At 32.6% G+C, this 17,158-nt stretch overlaps 3 protein-coding genes across 5 annotated transcripts; 2 read left to right on the plus strand and 1 right to left on the minus strand.

Annotated features, from left to right (window-relative positions):
• Positions 1 to 734: 734 nt before the first annotated feature.
• LOC107430563 (uncharacterized) lies at positions 735 to 5,196 on the plus strand. The gene is made up of 9 exons (XM_048467956.2): positions 735 to 1,022; positions 1,369 to 1,573; positions 1,700 to 1,790; positions 1,904 to 2,049; positions 2,368 to 2,611; positions 3,106 to 3,207; positions 3,403 to 3,585; positions 3,998 to 4,199; positions 4,557 to 5,196. Exons 1-9 carry the CDS (start codon positions 851 to 853, stop codon positions 5,030 to 5,032), a joined length of 1,821 nt encoding a protein of 606 aa, XP_048323913.1. The 5' UTR covers positions 735 to 850; the 3' UTR covers positions 5,033 to 5,196.
• Positions 5,197 to 6,830: 1,634 nt separating this feature from the next.
• Positions 6,831 to 12,861, plus strand: LOC112489544 (uncharacterized). 3 transcript variants are annotated; one of them, XM_048468817.2, is made up of 9 exons: positions 6,831 to 7,213; positions 7,324 to 7,528; positions 7,860 to 7,950; positions 8,558 to 8,703; positions 9,190 to 9,433; positions 9,881 to 9,985; positions 10,079 to 10,261; positions 11,019 to 11,220; positions 12,736 to 12,861. In XM_048468817.2, exons 1-9 carry the CDS (start codon positions 7,045 to 7,047, stop codon positions 12,744 to 12,746), a joined length of 1,356 nt encoding a protein of 451 aa, XP_048324774.1. In that variant the 5' UTR covers positions 6,831 to 7,044; the 3' UTR covers positions 12,747 to 12,861. The 3 variants fall into 3 exon arrangements, with proteins under 3 accessions (XP_048324774.1, XP_048324772.2, XP_048324773.2); XM_048468815.2 differs by lacking the exon at positions 12,736 to 12,861 and adding an exon at positions 11,589 to 12,306 and having other exon boundaries at positions 6,835 to 7,213; XM_048468816.2 differs by lacking the exon at positions 12,736 to 12,861 and adding an exon at positions 11,589 to 12,306 and having other exon boundaries at positions 7,074 to 7,213; positions 7,868 to 7,950.
• A 3,158-nt stretch (positions 12,862 to 16,019) lies between these two features.
• Positions 16,020 to 16,472, minus strand: LOC125420965 (transcription factor DIVARICATA). The gene has a single exon (XM_048468648.1). The coding sequence runs from the start codon at positions 16,470 to 16,472 to the stop codon at positions 16,020 to 16,022; it is 453 nt and encodes a 150-aa protein (XP_048324605.1).
• Positions 16,473 to 17,158: the final 686 nt, after the last annotated feature.

Consider the following 17,158-nt stretch of genomic DNA (forward strand, 5'->3'; position numbering starts at 1 on the left):
AAGTATTAGTTAAAATTTTATTAATGGTAAATTAATATATTAAAGTTATAATTTAATCGGATTATAATCGTGTCGGGTTGGATTGACATGTTAACTAACATATTTAGTTAAACGAATCAATTTGTATCAATTTCGAATTAAGCGAGTCAATATAAAATTAATATATTTAGTTAAACGGTCAATTCGAGTCGATTTCGGATTAAGCGAGTCAATTCAAAATTGACACATTTAATAATTTTGTTAAATAGATTGATCCAAATCCATTTACAATAAATCTAAACCCATTAATTTTATATCGTTTTCGAATCGTATTACAATATTATGACTTAAATTGCTAATTTTAAAAAAAATATGGCTCAATAAATGAAAGTAGAAGCTAACAATAACATGGAATGGATCAAGATCTTAAAGCTTAAAAAATATGTTAAAGCAGTACCCCTTTTGTTAAAAGCTGAAGCTTACATATAAGAGTTAACATAGTTCACACATTTAAATACCTTATCATGCATTGTTGAAATAGTGAGGATATGAATTGCAATATATATTATACAGAGATAAATAAACTGTTCAACCCAATGGCAGATTCTTTTCGATACTGTTTAAATATGAGAATTAAGAGTATTGTTGACAAAGTCTTACATACCAGTCCTCATTGACTAATTAAAAAAATAAAAATCTCAAGACGATGATAAAATAAGCCATTGCCCAATGGCTGTCTCAATCCATGGATTTTATATTTTGCAATTATTCAGATATTGACATGGAATGCAACTTTTCAGTTTTGTTGTTTTATATTTCTTTGTTTTTGTGTGTTGGAGTGGGTTATGGTTTGGGAAGCTAAGAATAAGCCATGGAGGAAGTGGGGGTAGAGAGGAATTGCATATACAGAAACCCAAAGGAACCTGTAGAAGCTCGAGTCAAAGACCTGCTTTCTCGTATGACTTTGGAAGAGAAAATTGGCCAAATCACCCAAATCGAACGCCGCGTTGCCACCTCCGATACAGTTACCCACCTCTGCATTGGTACGTTTTTGTATGTTTTACTAAAATCTTTATAACCAACCTTTAAATTAAACTGGTAACGCAGTTTATTAGTCAAATTTCAACCACGAAGAGGACTAGTCGTAAAATCACTATATCAACGAAAATTCTACAAATAGAAAACTAAACCAATTTTTTCTTTGGCAGGAGAAAATAATTGATATCAATTATTAATAGATAACTTTTTTATTTTTTATTTTATTTTTTATCATTGATGGAATTTTGTGATATTTCCTACCTACATACAAGTGGTTGTGATCCTTATTTCGAAAAAAAAAAAAAAAGAAAAAAAAAAAGTGGTTGTTATGCTCTGTTTTCCACCCTACAGGCAGTATGCTGAGTGCCTGTGGCAGTGGGCCACCTAATGAGGCCTTATCGTCGGATTGGGCCGATATGGTGGACGGCTATCAGAAATGGGCCCTCAACTCACGGCTTGGGATACCTCTCATATATGCGATTGATGCTATCCATGGTAACAGCAGTGTGTATGGTGCTACTGTATTCCCTCACAACGTTGGGCTTGGTGCTACCAAGTTTGTTTTCAACCTTGATCATTCCACTATATACATTCAATAGAAAAATTTGTACAGACAAAAATTACTAAACACACAATGTCCTGACGATGTTTATTTGCTTTTGATTTGTGTTATATATTGTAGAGATGCAGATTTGGCTCAAAAGATTGGAATTGCAACAGCCCTTGAAGTTAGAGCAAGTGGCATTCACTGTACTTTTGCTCCATGTGTGGCTGTAATGTCCAAACACTGCCTATATAATCAAAACTAGGAAACTAGTGTTATTTAAGTTAATATACCATTTCAGATACCTTATCATCTTCTTGATTTAGTTTAAATTGGAGGCAGGTGTGCAAAGATCCAAGATGGGGTAGATGCTATGAGAGTTACAGTGAAGACACAGAAATTGTAAGAAAGATGACGTCCATTGTTACAGGCTTGCAGGGGCAGCCACCGGCGGGACACCAGCAAGGCTATCCTTTTGTTGCCGGAAGGTATAGTGATTATAAAACCACTAGTATTTAACTTATTATATACACTATATTGTCAAAAATTATGCTATATCATACTTATTTCCATGTCAAATTAATTTAGAAATCAATTACCATATATATTTCCCAAGAATGTGAATTTAATTAGGCTATAATACCACGTTCAAGTACAACATCATAAAACTTTATTTGAAATTCAATAACATTACATGACAACAAAATAGGTAAACCAGTTCTTTGTTACTTTAGTAAACGATTTTGAAGAATATTTCGTTAGGAATTCTCTCTCTGCTATGTGGTAAATTTTCGATGAATTTATAGGGACAATGTTATTGCGTGTGCCAAGCATTTTGTGGGAGATGGAGGTACAAAGGACGGTATAAATGAAGGAAATACCGAAGGTCCGTACGATGACTTAGAGAGGATTCATATGGAGCCTTATGTGGACTGCATTTCTCAAGGTGTTTCCACTATAATGGCCTCCTATTCTAGCTGGAATGGAACTAAATTGCACGCTCACCGTTATCTCTTGACAGATGTTCTCAAAGATAAGCTAGGTTTTAAGGTAAATCCAAAAGTCTTTTACTTGGGTGTCGTTTGGCAACGCATTAGTTTTCTCACACTTCCTAGCCTGATTGTAATTATATAACTCTTACCCAAAATTTTTGTTGAGAAACATAAAAATTTATTACATATTGCATATTAGGAACATGATTAATGAGAAAGCACAAGATGGGTTCGAAATATAAAAATATATATAGTGAACTTTACTAATTATGTTTATTCTAGCTGGCAAATGAGATTTTTATAAATAGTTCTTCATCCATAATTTCTACCTCTACTTCCAATTGATGGCTTTTTCATTATAAAAAAATATGAGCTTTAAATGTTGGTGCAAGGTTTGTTGTAAATTAATGATCAACTTTGTCATTGTTTCAATTGTAATTAACGTTTGGTTTAATTTCCGAAAATGTAAATGTTGTAATACAGATTAATATGTAAAAGTACATGAAGATTTAGATAAATCTCAATCAATTAAGTACATGCACGGTGTTGCAGGGTATTGTTATTTCTGATTCAAAAGGTGTTGATCGGCTTATGCAATCTCATGGCGACTACCGCAATTGCATCGCAGTGGCCATTAATTCAGGAATTGATATGGTACAAGTTGAAATACAAGTTTTGAAGTTTGAATCAATCCATTATTCTTTGTGTTAGATGATCATCAATAGTGACAAGTAACAATAATCTATATATATATTAAGTTTATATATATTGCTGATTCATATGTCTTTATTTTTCTTTAATTTTTAATTAACTAAGAAGAGATTTTATGAATTATATCTGTACATGTAGGTGATGGTGCCATATGAGTACCAAATATTTAGGGAAAACTTATTGTCATTAGTGGAATCAGGGGAGGTACCAATGACCAGGATAGATGATGCTGTTGAAAGAATTTTGAGGGTCAAATTCATTGCTGGACTTTTCGAACATCCTTTTAGTGACAGATCTTTGCTCCATGTAGTTGGTTGCAAGGTAAATTTGCATATCTCTTTGTATTTACATATCACATTCCATTAAGAATTAAAACTTTGATTTAAAAGATCAAGTTCTGACTCCCAAAAAAAAAAAAAAAATGGAGGCATTTGCATTAGTTGATTTTTTTTTTTAATATTTTATAATTTAAACAAATTAAAATAGTTCTGGATGATTTTAGTTGCAAGCCTCCATCCCAAGTAATAAATTGATGACAATCCTGCTAGCCATTATAAGCTATATGAAGTGTTATGAACATCCAGGATCGATAAGACTGCTCTCATTCACTGCATAAAAGATAAAACTCAATTAATTATAAGCTTGAATGCTTGAACGTAGAGCTTATACCATTTTAACTGATTCAATTTGAAACTTTTGTGACACATAAGTTTTCATGAATTGTGTGTTTTAGCAACATAGAGAGCTGGCACGAGAAGCAGTTAGGAAGTCATTGGTTTTGTTGAAGAATGGAAAGAAATCAAATGAGCCTTTTCTTCCATTAGACAAAAAAGCCAAGACAATTCTTGTCGCCGGAACACATGCTGATAATCTTGGATATCAGTGTGGAGGGTGGACCCGTAAATGGCAAGGACGAAGTGGCAGGATTACACAAGGTAATTAAATGCAATTATATGTTAATTAATTAATTCCAAAGCTCAGATTAAGCATGTCTTTTAAAGCATATATATCATAATCTTTTTTAATTATCGTCACTTTAATTCCATCATATATTTTAACAACGTTTGTGCATAAAAAGTTTTAATTATTGCACTTATCATAAGGTAATTATGCAATTATATGTTGATTAAACAATTTCAAAGGTTGGATTAAGCATGGCTTTTAAACCATATATCATGATCTTTTTTTAATTTTTGTTACTTTAATTCCAACATATGTTTTTAATAACATTTGTGTACTAAAAGCTTTAATCATTGCACTTATCATAAGTTCGAATTTAACATTTTTCATAGGCACAACAATCCTGGACGCTATAAAGGAAGCGGTAGGAGAAGAAACAGAAGTAATTTACGAGGAATCTTTGTCGATAGAAACCTTAACAAGACAAGATATATGCTATGCTATTGTGGCTGTTGGTGAAGGACCATATGCAGAATCTTCTGGTGATAATAAAGAGCTTGTCATCCCCTTCAATGGGGCTGAAATCATAAACATGGTGGCGGAAAGAATTCCAACGTTGGTGATTATTGTAAGTGGAAGACCTTTAGTTTTAGAGGCATGGATGTTGGATAAGATAGATGGTCTAGTTGCTGCTTGGTTGCCTGGTACTGAAGGAGGAGGAATTGCTGACCTTATCTTTGGAGATTATGATTTCCATGGAAAATTACCAATGGCATGGTTTAAAAGTGTTGGCCAACTTCCAATGGATGTGGCCGATGATAAGGCCTATGACCCTTTGTTTCCTCTTGGCTTTGGGCTATCTCTCTAATGCCTTTATTATAAATAATTAAGATCTAAGTACCTCTTAAAACATTATTATCTTATTCACTTGAGGGTGCTTTTTCATTGGTGTTTGAGGGGTTATTCATGTATTTATTAATATTACTGATAGTTTTTTTTTTTGGGACAAAATCTTTCTAATAGGTATTATATATATTGATATTACTAATAGGTTGATTAAACCAAAATCTTAACTTATAAAAAACAAATTAACAATCATGAAGTCAACCGGTTGGCAGCCATCCTTGCAGTTGTATATGCATATCTCACTAATTGTATCTTAAATTACGCATACAACTCCCTGAAACGGACAGTGACCACACCTCAAATTTCATATATGTATACACACACACACACACACACACACATAAAAGACTGAAATATTACGGCAAACCAATTACTTGCAAGTATACGGCTTTTCTATGTTAAATAATTATCTCACGAGTCCCAATATATAGTAATCTTATTATTATCATTTTTTTACATTTTTTCCTTATAGTAATTTATTCCTTTATTATTATTATTTTTTTTAGTCATAATAAGAGCTTATTATGGTAATCTTCACTGTTGTTGGATATGAAAAGTAAAAATGTTTTTTTTTTTTTGGTGGAAATATGTTAAATTGGAATAGAAGATTTTTTGTTTTTTGGTTTCCCATATAATTGAATCAAGTCTTGTTATATGTCATTATTAATAATGATCATACAAACTTTAATTATTATATTTAATTCTACTTTTTATTTTAAAACTATAAAAATAATAATAATTTAAATTATTATTTAATATATAAATTTCACTAATGATATTCATCCAACAATATTTTTCAAAATCATTACTATTTGGATAGGTTAAAAATAAATTAATAGAAAAAATGTTATTTGCTAGCATTACTGATCATTCATACTGAGACTAAATGCTAAAACCACAAGAACAAGGAGTGATGAAATCGTATGAATCCAAGTGAAAATAAAAGACATCGTATACAGATTGCATAAAGAAGTGGTTGGCTTCTCTGAGGGTGGAGCTGGGCAGCTTAGTAGAAATCAACGACGGTGATCTTTGGCTTCTTCAACTCTAATTTAATTGATTGGATTTTGGAAAATGAACAAGTGGAAAATTCCATTACCTTTCCTTTATTATTATTATTATTATTTATTTTATTTTTGATAGATTCTTTTTCTATCTTTAAAAATATATATTTTTGGACCGGACAGTGGAAGTTTTAGCATTTTATTTTTTTTATTTTTTTGATGAATCATTATAATGTTATCCAACCAAAGGGGGTTATAATAATAGAAACTACATTTTAATTTTTTTTTTTAATAATTTTCAAATGAATCGAATTGGTTTACATATTTTCATGAAGAGGAGATACCACAAATATTGGCAATCAATTAACTCTTTGTCACTCTGCAATTTTTTTTTTCCTAAGATAACCGTTTGCATTGATATATTTTCTGTCAAAATAGTCAGAAGGGGGAAAAAAGAAAAAAAGGGATAATGAATTTGATTTTGTGGACCTTTTAGTTTGTTACTGAAAAAGAAAAAGAATTAATTTTCCAGAAAATTATTTATTATTAAAAACAACCTAAAAAACATTTTGCGATATTTTGAAAAAAACCAAAAAAAAAAAAAATCTCCAATAGAAAAGGAAAATTTTTATTTTGGCGTTGGCTTTGTTGGTCCAATAGCAAGTTGCCACTTATGTATGATAAGTGTTCACAGGAAGCAAGATATATATCTGACAAAGAGCTAGATTTGACGTGCAATAATTACTGACAGTGTGAAAGTCTGTAAATCTGTGACACATACTATCAGTTCCTCTTTTTGGTTAAATCCCCCAATCGCCACCTACCTTCATTTTTTCCCGCTATACAAACAACCCACTTTCACTTCAAAGCTTAATTCGACGACCCAAATGGGAAATTCTTGCTGATTCCACACACCCTGGTTATCGAATTTAGTTGGCTTTTTTTCTCGTTTTCCTAAAGCTTTGAGAATATGGAGGAAGCAAATAACACGAACTTCATATTCAAGAACCCAAATGAAGCCATTGAAGCTCGAGTCAAAGACCTTCTTTCTCGTATGACTTTAAAAGAGAAGGTCGGCCAGATGACGCAAATCGAGCGACGCGTCGCCAAACCATCTGCCATTAGAGACTTCTCCATTGGTACTTCCTCTCTCTTTGTGTTATTTCTTCATAAATATGGTGGGTGATGATGGATTTTTTTTTTCTTTTTTTTTTTTTTTATTAATGCTTTTGGGAGGAATATTTTGCAGGAAGTATACTAAGTTCTGGTGGGAGTGGACCCTTTGAGGACGCCTTGTCTTCTGATTGGGCTGACATGGTTGATGGTTTCCAGAAGTCAGCGCTCCAATCACGGCTTGGGATTCCACTAATTTATGGGATTGATGCGGTTCATGGGAATAACAGCATCTATGGTGCTACCATATTCCCTCACAATATTGGTCTTGGAGCCACCAGGTTGGTTTCGACTCTGTTCCTTCTCTAATTTATTGGGTTTTTCCTTAATATTTGATTAATGATCTATTTTTATCACTAAAGCTCATGTGTAAACCATATAAAAAGAAAACTAGCATCCTTGAAGGATCTTTTTGTGACTTAAAAAGAAAAGACGGATTTGATGTTATATCTGTGTGTGTTAAAGATGTAGAATCTTAAATGTATACTGCTTAAGGTGCAAGAAAAGGTGACCTGTTCTTGTTTGCCGATAAAATCTGAAAAAATCTATACTTTTTTTCCTTGTAATTAAAAGCAGAGGTGTGAATTCTTATATATTTAAACTGTATGCTAGAGATGCAGATTTGGCTCAAAAGATTGGCGTTGCAACAGCTCTTGAAGTCAGGGCAAGCGGCATTCACTATACTTTTGCTCCCTGTGTGGCTGTAAGTTATTATTAGATATAATCATCACTGTATATTATTCTTATTTGTTTATAGTAATTGGATTGGTTTTGATTATTTGATAATTTAAAATTCAAATTCCATTGAACATATTGCTTTTGTAATAACTATAATAATAAGATGATGTTGACTTAATAATGAGGACAATGACTACAACAATATATAATTGTGTGATAGACCTTGACTTTACAAGAGGCTGATTTTTTATTTGAAAGTTGTCAAAATCATAGCACCACATGCATGGTCACTTCTAATCCGAAAACTATTTTTCTATTATGGAAAGAAGATTGCAATTCACTTATGCAACTGTATGCTAGGTAACTTGATTGAATTATCCATGTTTAAGTTTCTCTTCAATGTTAGTAGCCAGTTGAGATTTTTTTGCATGCAGTAGCCAGTTGGATGATTGAAATAATACTTGAGCATAAATGCTTTTTTTGTAAAAAGAATAGCAAATTTGTGCTATAAATAGTTCCATACTATTGTATCATGTAAATGAAGTTAGTCTAAGGTGACTAAGGATCAATGCCATGCTCTTCTATAAGATTATAGAGGTCAATCTTCTTATTAAATATCGAGTTTCTGACAGGTATGCAGAGATCCCAGATGGGGAAGAAGCTATGAGAGTTACAGTGAAGATACTGAAATTGTTAGGAAGATGACATCTATTATCAGAGGTTTGCAGGGTCAGCCACCCCAACTACACCCAAAAGGCTACCCTTTTGTAGCGGGAAGGTGCAGAAGAAATCATCAGTGGATTTCTTTTCTGTTTCTTTTTCTTGTCAATTATGCTGCATTTTGTTTGGTATAATGACTTAGAAATTCCTAGTTTCCATAGGTCATTAAGATTCCAAAGGCATTGAATTTGGGCAATATCTAATTTTTTTGCTTTGGGAAAAAGAAAAATATTTAAAAGAAATGGAGATCCACTTTGCACACGTAATTTATGAAAAAGAAAGAAAAAAAGAAAAAGAAGAAGAAAAAAGAGGAAAAAAGCATGTTTCCTTGTGACATAAAGTTTTGTACGGCCCAATCTAACTACAAAATTATTATATACCATTCAACCATCAGCTTTTGCTTTGAATTTTTACCTTTTCTTTTTTTTTTTTTTTTTTCCTAAACTTTGGGCTAACTTGATATTGGATTCTAATGATAGCTACCACATGATTTAGTCTTAATATATTAGAATTATTTATCCTATATTTATTAATTTGGTTCCAGGAACAATGTTATTGCTTGTGCCAAGCATTTTGTTGGAGATGGGGGTACTGAAAAAGGCCTAAATGAGGGGAACACTATCTCATCGTATGATGACTTAGAGAGGATTCATATGGCACCCTATCTGGACTGTATTTCTCAGGGAGTTTCCACTGTTATGGCATCATTTTCAAGCTGGAATGAACGCAAACTGCATGGTCACTATTATCTCCTGACAGAAATTTTGAAAGATAAGCTAGGTTTTAAGGTACAGATTGCCATTGATTTGAATTGTTCTTTCGTGGGCAAGATTTGAACCCCATACTTATCACAACCTTATCAAAACCACATTAGCCAGAACTGAAAATGAATAAAATTCCGTCAATATATCCCAGAAGAATTTTATGTATCTTTCCCCTTGAAGTATGCTATCGTTGTCATCAAGCTGTTTTGAGAAAAATGAAGTAAACCATTTTCTTCAGGCACTAAATAGAAGGATCTCTTTTAGTTGCCTTTTTGTATTCTTTCCCCCACTTCATGTCTCAAAATGTGGATCTCGGGATATGGTGGGGTCTTGATATTAAATCACTGGACCCAAAAAGTAATCAACTACTATTATTTTATTTTTATTTTTTGTATTCTAGGTATGCAACTGCTGTAACATTAAATTCTTTAAGATTACATTAATATTATGGATTGGAAAACTCTGCCACAGGGCTTTGTGATTTCTGACTGGCAAGGAATAGATCATCTTAGCATACCTTATGGCTCAAACTATCGTCAATGCATTTCCTCTTCAATTAATGCGGGAATTGACATGGTAGATACTGAACCACCAGTTTTAAAAGCCTGTACTATTGGTTGTTTTCCTAAATTTTTATGTCCTCGCAAGTCTAACTCAGAAGATGTGCAGGTGATGGTTCCTTTTAAATATGAACAATTTGTGGAAGATGTAATATCTCTGGTAGAATCTGGGAAAATACCAATGACCAGAATTGATGATGCAGTTGAACGAATACTGCGAGTGAAGTTTGTTGCTGGTCTTTTTGAATATCCCTTCAGTGATAGATCTTTGTTAGACAGTGTTGGTTGCAAGGTAAATATTGGAGAAAATCATCATATATCTTATTCTATCAATTCACAATCACATTTACTGAATGTTTATGCTTTCATTAGCTGAACATTTCACACGACATTTGTTGTGATCATACTGTTTGTAAACCGTGCAATCATTACTTCAATGAGTAACTCCCTTTGGTGATTTAACTTTGTTATAATTTTTGGAATTTTTTTCTTCTTTCTTGGTGTCTTGTTATGAATATGGTCGATGGTGACTTTTCTCATGGTCCATTCCATCATACTTTCCATTTCTCCAATGGTATATTGCTTTGTGTTTGCCAAATAGCATCCTTTGCATCCACTTGTTAAAGCTTGTTACAGGTTATTATGGTGCTCTATGACTATTCATTTTTCAAACTTTTTGCTTTTTTACTACATATTCTCAAGACTAGAGTATTACAAAATTTTGTGCATGGATCAACAGACTAAAATTTTCCTTGTATTTTAGCGTTTCTAACAAGTTATTTATACCGTTAGATCTTTTTGATTTCAAAGTTAAGAATTGTAAGCTTTGGCATTTCAGATATTTATAAAGAATCTTATTTCTAAACAGTATTTTTATTGATTTAACAGTTTTCTCAGTGCATGGCTGCCTCTATTACGGAAATAAATCAATATAGTTGTTTCCAGATACATATGCATGAAAAGGAATAAGGGAAAATAAGAACACAATATTTCTTGATGCTGGTAAGCATAGAATAATGAGTATTTCACCTTTTCTGGTTCTGTTGTAGCTTCATAGAGATCTAGCACGTGAAGTGGTTCGCAAGTCCTTGGTTCTGTTGAAGAACGGGAAAGATCCAAGGAAACCTTTTCTTCCATTAGATAGGAAAGCTAGAAGAATTCTTGTTGCTGGAACACATGCTGATGATCTTGGATATCAGTGTGGAGGATGGACAAAAACTTGGTATGGGGGTAGTGGCAGGATCACAATTGGTATGCAATTGCTCTTTTCTAATTAAAATAATTGAAAAGGAAAAATTGTAATTGGTGTGGCATTATTTGCATTCAAAGTTCTCATTTTTAAGTTTTCTTGCTTTGGTTATTATGTGCATATATATAGTTATGCACAGATCTTTAAGATTTCATATGATTGAATTGTTTTCCACATTCAAGTTAGGGACCAAGTAAAGGTACACATTAACATATAGCCAGCGGCCAAAAAAGTGGTAGTAGAATGAGGAAAACTTCTCTTTGTTTGTTATTCAATCTAAGATTTCAACACCTTCATATAATCTTATACCGAAACTTCATGTCTAATTACATAAAAATGGTCTTTAACCAATGAGATCATTTACATCTAGGCACAACCATCTTGGATGCTATTAAAGAAGCAGTAGGAGACAATGCAGAACTAATTTACGAGCAGCATCCGTCACCAGATACATTAGCAAGTCAAGATATATCTTTTGCAGTTGTAGCTGTTGGTGAGGCACCTTATGCAGAATTTCTCGGTGACAATCCAGAGCTCGTAATTCCCTTCAATGGAAATGGCATTATAAGCTCAGTTGCTGACAGAATTCCCACACTGGTTATTCTGATATCTGGAAGACCCTTAGTTTTAGAGCCACAGATATTGGAGAAAATAGAAGCTCTAGTTGCTGCTTGGTTGCCAGGTAGTGAAGGAAGAGGAATTGCCGACGTTATCTTTGGAGATTTTGACTTTGAGGGCAAACTTCCTTTTACCTGGTTTGAAAGTGTTGAACAACTACCAATGCATATTGAAGACAATTCATATGACCCTTTATATCCATTTGGCTTTGGGTTGAAATACAATATGGAAAATCTTTAGGCTGATTATATTGATGAACAAGTCTGTCATAAGGTCGCAATTTCTTCAACCTATATGTAAACATAAATTCTGTAAAATATGTCTCTCTACAGGGGTTTATGAATTTACCCTGTTTTTTCATCTACTGGTTCAATGTCATAATTGTCAGCAGGGTGTGAGGGACCTCTTTTTTCTGGTTTTTTCCCATGGATGAATTATGAATTATTGAATAAGGGTGATCAAGTTGGCTATGTTTCTGCTGTGTATGTATGTGATAGATGCTTTTTCAGAGAATGGATATGATCATATAAATGCAAAAGGGTAACTTGTCATTTTCTCTCATGTCACAAAAAGACAATCACTTTTTTCCAAACTAAATTCCAAGATCTCAACTGATATTACTGTTTCTGGTGTCTCCTTTTCTGCCATACCGTTTTCTCTTATCACCAGATGCCTCAAAGTAATTTGTTTACTGTTTTGTATCAATTTATTATTATTATTATTACTACTTTTTGTTTTTTGTTTTTGTTTTTACATGGATGAGTGTGAATTCTTTAAGATTTTTATAGCATATGCATTAAACTAATGTTTTACTTGAGATATAATGCATCTTCTACTTTCCGACCTTCTATATTCTTTTATCTGGTATGCAACAAACTAATGGTTAGCTTCCATAACAGATTATTCTTAGATCTCCATGGGGTCAGTGAAGCAGCATAGAGAATCAAACCTTTGCTGAAAGTTCAATTCCAAGTTTTACTCTCTCAGAGTGGCTAAGAATTAGAGATTATTATTATTTTATACTCCTTTTTTTCCTCTTTTTTTTTTTTTTTTTTTTACTTGAACAGCAATTTGGTACAGAAGAATCAGAATATAGTTTCAGAGAACAGAGTAAGTAAAATGATGACCGAAAGTGTGGTTGTGATACTGTGTATAAGGTGTTGATCAAACAAAGAATAAAGTGGAATAAGGTGCTTTTCCCATGCAACTTGCAAGAAAGGGTTTTGCTTTTGAAAAAGAAAGGTGGTTCGTTTTGTCATTTATTACAGCAGCAAAAGCTGTTTGGAATTTACTAAATTGGTCATGGATGCCCTGAATTCTTTGCTTGATAGATGGTGGGGGTGAATATACCACTTCCAAAGTGACAAGGGTGGTTATTTTGCTTTCGTCTGACCAATAGTAAAGAAAATTTGCTATTTAGCAACACATATAGGAAAAATAATAATAATAATAATAATAAAGAAAGGGTAAAATTGGAATAGAGAAAAGTAGGACACCTAACACCTGATAGCAGTTTTTACCGTTTGTCGTTTTTCTTAACCCTTTTTTTTTTTTTGGGGGGGGGGGGGTTGGGGAATAGTGGTTTTGCCTAACTTACTGTGTCTTCATGCTGTCATCACACTTCAGCTGTTAGAAATGAGGAGGTAATCAATTAAGAAAATCTATTACATAGCACAAATATAACCTTAGAAAACTCAAAAAGAAACTAAGAAAAAAATCATGGACATCCACGAATATATGACATTAACTTGAACAATATAATATGATGAAATTCAAAACTAATAAAAATCTCCTGCAATTGTGTAGAAGCTTTGAGAAAAAAAATAATAATAAATGAAATTATCTCAAAATAGAAAGTTGCGAAAAGCCATATATAAGGTTCAAATTAAGGTACAATTTTCTATGATTACTTGCAACTGGTTTTTTATATATATATACTTTTTTTTCTATTAATTATATGGCTTTAATTTGCATCTTATGGATTAGTAGCGATCAATCATGATTAGATTCATTGCTGGTATGTCAAAATATTATTGTAATCAATAATAAATTATTAATTTGTCACCACCCAAGAGAGAGAGAATTACAAAACCTAACTTGATGACTACACAAAAGTATGTCTAGTTTGCAAACTTCATTGAACTTTATGGAGCTAAATTAGGGAGATAATAATTGTAAGCTTGTCTTATTAGATTTATATATCATTTGGTTCAAAGAAGCACTTAATTAGGGAGAAGATTCTCTCTGTTCCAAAAGAAAAAAAGGAAGTAAGGTCAATAAAACTTCCCACCAAAACAGAATCTAAGAACACCCCACCCACAATCCACACAGCATACATTAAAGAAAATTATAATTTAAAAACACTGATTACGAATAATGGTAAAGATATCTTTCTCCTAATCAAAAGCTGAGATAGTTTTTGTTTGTCTCCATGATCCACATCACACGTTTAGTCTATACTTGGGTACAACACTGAAAAAACCCTTTTTTATTTTTTATTTTTTATTTTTATTAGTTGGTAGGTGCCGTACATTTAGAATCACAAAGACCATTATGCCTTTCTTGGACTTAATACTACTATTAACACCTTCACGGCCTTCAAAATAAAACTAGAAAGTAAAAGCCAAAAAAAAAAAAAAATCCCCAGTGAGAAATATCTCACACAAATCTGTCTATTGAGAAAAAGATAAACGACAAATTATTTAAAATTAAGTGGTAATCTCATCTGTATCTGACTTTTGTACTGTACATTCTTTTTTTAGTTTGACACTTAATTGTCACTCTTAGGAGAGATCTTCTTTCTGAGGGGATCTATTAGGAAAGGTCTAAAATGAAATACGAAAGGAAAGATTACCAAATGCCAAGTAATAAATAAATAATAAATATAAGAATAAAAGTGAATTAGGCATATGATTCTTTTGCCAGTGCACGTAGAGTCAGCAATTCATTGAGGTTTGAAGGTCAGTCTTAGTCAACTAAAACCATTTGCGTGTACGGAAGTGGGTTAATTTGGAACAGTCTAAAAGTGTTTTAAAAAAAAAAAAAAAACAAAAAGAAAAAAAGAGTAGGCAGTAGCAGGGTACACCAAAATTCCCTCCTGCTCTGTGACTTTATCCAATTTATATAAACCTGCATCCAAATTACGTACTCTTTTTTATTAAATATATTGGCTTAAATCTGTAACTGATTAATGGGCATAAATTGGAATCCTAATTGCTCTGTTTCTTAAAATGTTATATAGGTCCTGATTTTATTATTATATATTTGTAGATTTGATGCTGTGTCTCAGAATCAAATGTTCAAGTTAGTCTATCTGACTAAAGCTTACTAATTAGTAAATTGATCTTAGGTTAAAAAGTAAAGTTCAAAGATCCCCATGAATAGGTAGAGGACATTCCAAGTTGCCACATGTCGTTCAAAATACTAATCAGGGGAAAAAAATGAAAAAGAAAAAATCTTCGAGCACAGTAAAATTAAGCATAATAATTGCATAACTTAGATAAATATAGCAAAATGGTATCACTGAATATTACTACGAAGTTGATGCATCAAACAATGTGTAAGTTTTTAGCATTTGGGTCGAAGATGCTTATCTTTGAAGATGCTTTTATTTCATTCTCCATGAAAACTTGGAATTCCATATGTCTGGCCAGCTGAATGCTGATGCATTATCTCTTTCTGCATTTCAAATCTTTAACTCAGAAGAACCATTCTTAAGGGTATCAAATAAAGGGAGAGTCAACTAGGACAACAAACTTGCTTTGCTTTCACTGTCCATTTTTCTAGACCCTCAAAAATAACATGATTTTTTTTCCATTACATAATGTTTTGTTCACCTAATATTCCCTTTCTGCATAAAATTTACCATTCCTTAACCAGATAACTTTGTATTAGAAAAACTACAAGAATAGCAAATTAAAGCTCTTGTTTTGAGAAGCCTTCCCATTTTCAGAACTTGCAATTCCCAAGGAAATACTACAATCCTGCTCCCTCAAAAGTTTAGACTACTGGACTAAACTCAAAGTTCTAGATGACATATTCACATGGAAACCAGGAGAAGTTTAAAAAAAAAGAAGAAAAAGGCGAAAAACACAAACATAGCTATACTAGTGAACAAGGGGGAAACCAAAAAAAAAAAAAAAAAGGCAAATCAAGCCGCTGAGACTTCATGACAACTGCTATACTATCCATGTGGGTAGTGCTGTGCTGCTTGCATCTGAAAAACCATATTTTGATGTCCAAAGTAAGAGTCATGAACAGCACCTCTATGGAGATTCTGCCCTTCTATTTTAATTCCATAGGAGTTGATCCCATAAGGATTGGAGACAAAAATATTTCCATTTGTTGGATTGAAACCCATGTTTGCTCCACCACCACTACTTGGCTGAATCCATTGAAATGATCTCCTTGGTATTGAAGCAGAATTTGATTGCTGACACAGCAGGGAAGATTGGTCCGGAGAAGGAGGCCCTTTACTATCAGGGGATGGAGTTCTAGTGTCATTGAGATTCACAGTGGTTATGTCATGGATGCTGGCTCTTCTCTTATCTTTCCCTCCTGATAATTGCCTGATAAAATACTTCTGAGCCTGTGGACAATAATTTTGAGTTTGAACCTGATTTCTACCACCTCCCATTGAGCAACAAAATAAAAATAGCATAAAGATTTGTGTAATCAACTATTAATTACCACATTCACTTGCTATGTGGTAAATGTTGGGACTTGTATCTTTTGGTGTTGAGTAAATTTGGTCATCAAGATGGTAGTTCTTGTGTGACAACCAGTGAGAATGGATGCAGAACATTGGTAAGCTACTTGGTGTCAATATAGTGTCAATTACTCCTATAATGCTAAGGTGTTTTCAAAGATGTTAGTTTCAGGATTCGAAAGAATCTAAAATTAAATACATTTAGGTAAGAGTATTCCAAGGATGGATACCAATGGAAGTAGGGTATCAAAATTAGGGATTGCTGATATTAGGCGTATAATCTTGATGGAATCTGGAAGAACTACTGTCCCATGAAAGACCAAAATGTAATGTGTGCAATTACTTTATGAAATAATTTTATCCACTTTGTACTATTTACTTAACTAAAAGAAAGGGTTAATGATAATTTGTACTTTAATATCTTATATTCTGACCAAGTTGTACTTTAGATTTTTGAATTTAAATCGTTCCACATGGATATGAAATTTATAATTTTATTTCACATTAGTCGAATTCTCCAATTGACTCCCAAATGAACTAATAGAATGTTTAAGAAATTTGAAAATTGATTAGTTTTCTCAAAAAATTGATTAATAACAAAACTAATCAATTTT

The sequence above is a fragment of the Ziziphus jujuba genome, chromosome 10 (genome assembly GCF_031755915.1).
Source record: "Ziziphus jujuba cultivar Dongzao chromosome 10, ASM3175591v1".
NCBI classification, from domain to species: Eukaryota; Viridiplantae; Streptophyta; class Magnoliopsida; order Rosales; family Rhamnaceae; genus Ziziphus; species Ziziphus jujuba.

Excerpts from the sequence above, each read along its gene's own strand:
- LOC112489544 (XM_048468815.2), top strand. The coding sequence starts at position 7,045 with ATGGAGGAAGCAAATAACACGAACTTCATATTCAAGAACCCAAATGAA. Across the intron at positions 7,214-7,323 it reads CATTAGAGACTTCTCCATTG|GAAGTATACTAAGTTCTGGT; the intron begins GTACTTCCTCTC and ends AATATTTTGCAG. Across the intron at positions 9,434-9,880 it reads AAGATAAGCTAGGTTTTAAG|GGCTTTGTGATTTCTGACTG; the intron begins GTACAGATTGCC and ends ACTCTGCCACAG.
- LOC107430563 (XM_048467956.2), top strand. The coding sequence starts at position 851 with ATGGAGGAAGTGGGGGTAGAGAGGAATTGCATATACAGAAACCCAAAG. Across the intron at positions 1,791-1,903 it reads CTTTTGCTCCATGTGTGGCT|GTGTGCAAAGATCCAAGATG; the intron begins GTAATGTCCAAA and ends AATTGGAGGCAG. Across the intron at positions 4,200-4,556 it reads AAGTGGCAGGATTACACAAG|GCACAACAATCCTGGACGCT; the intron begins GTAATTAAATGC and ends CATTTTTCATAG.
- LOC125420965 (XM_048468648.1), bottom strand. The coding sequence starts at position 16,472 with ATGGGAGGTGGTAGAAATCAGGTTCAAACTCAAAATTATTGTCCACAG.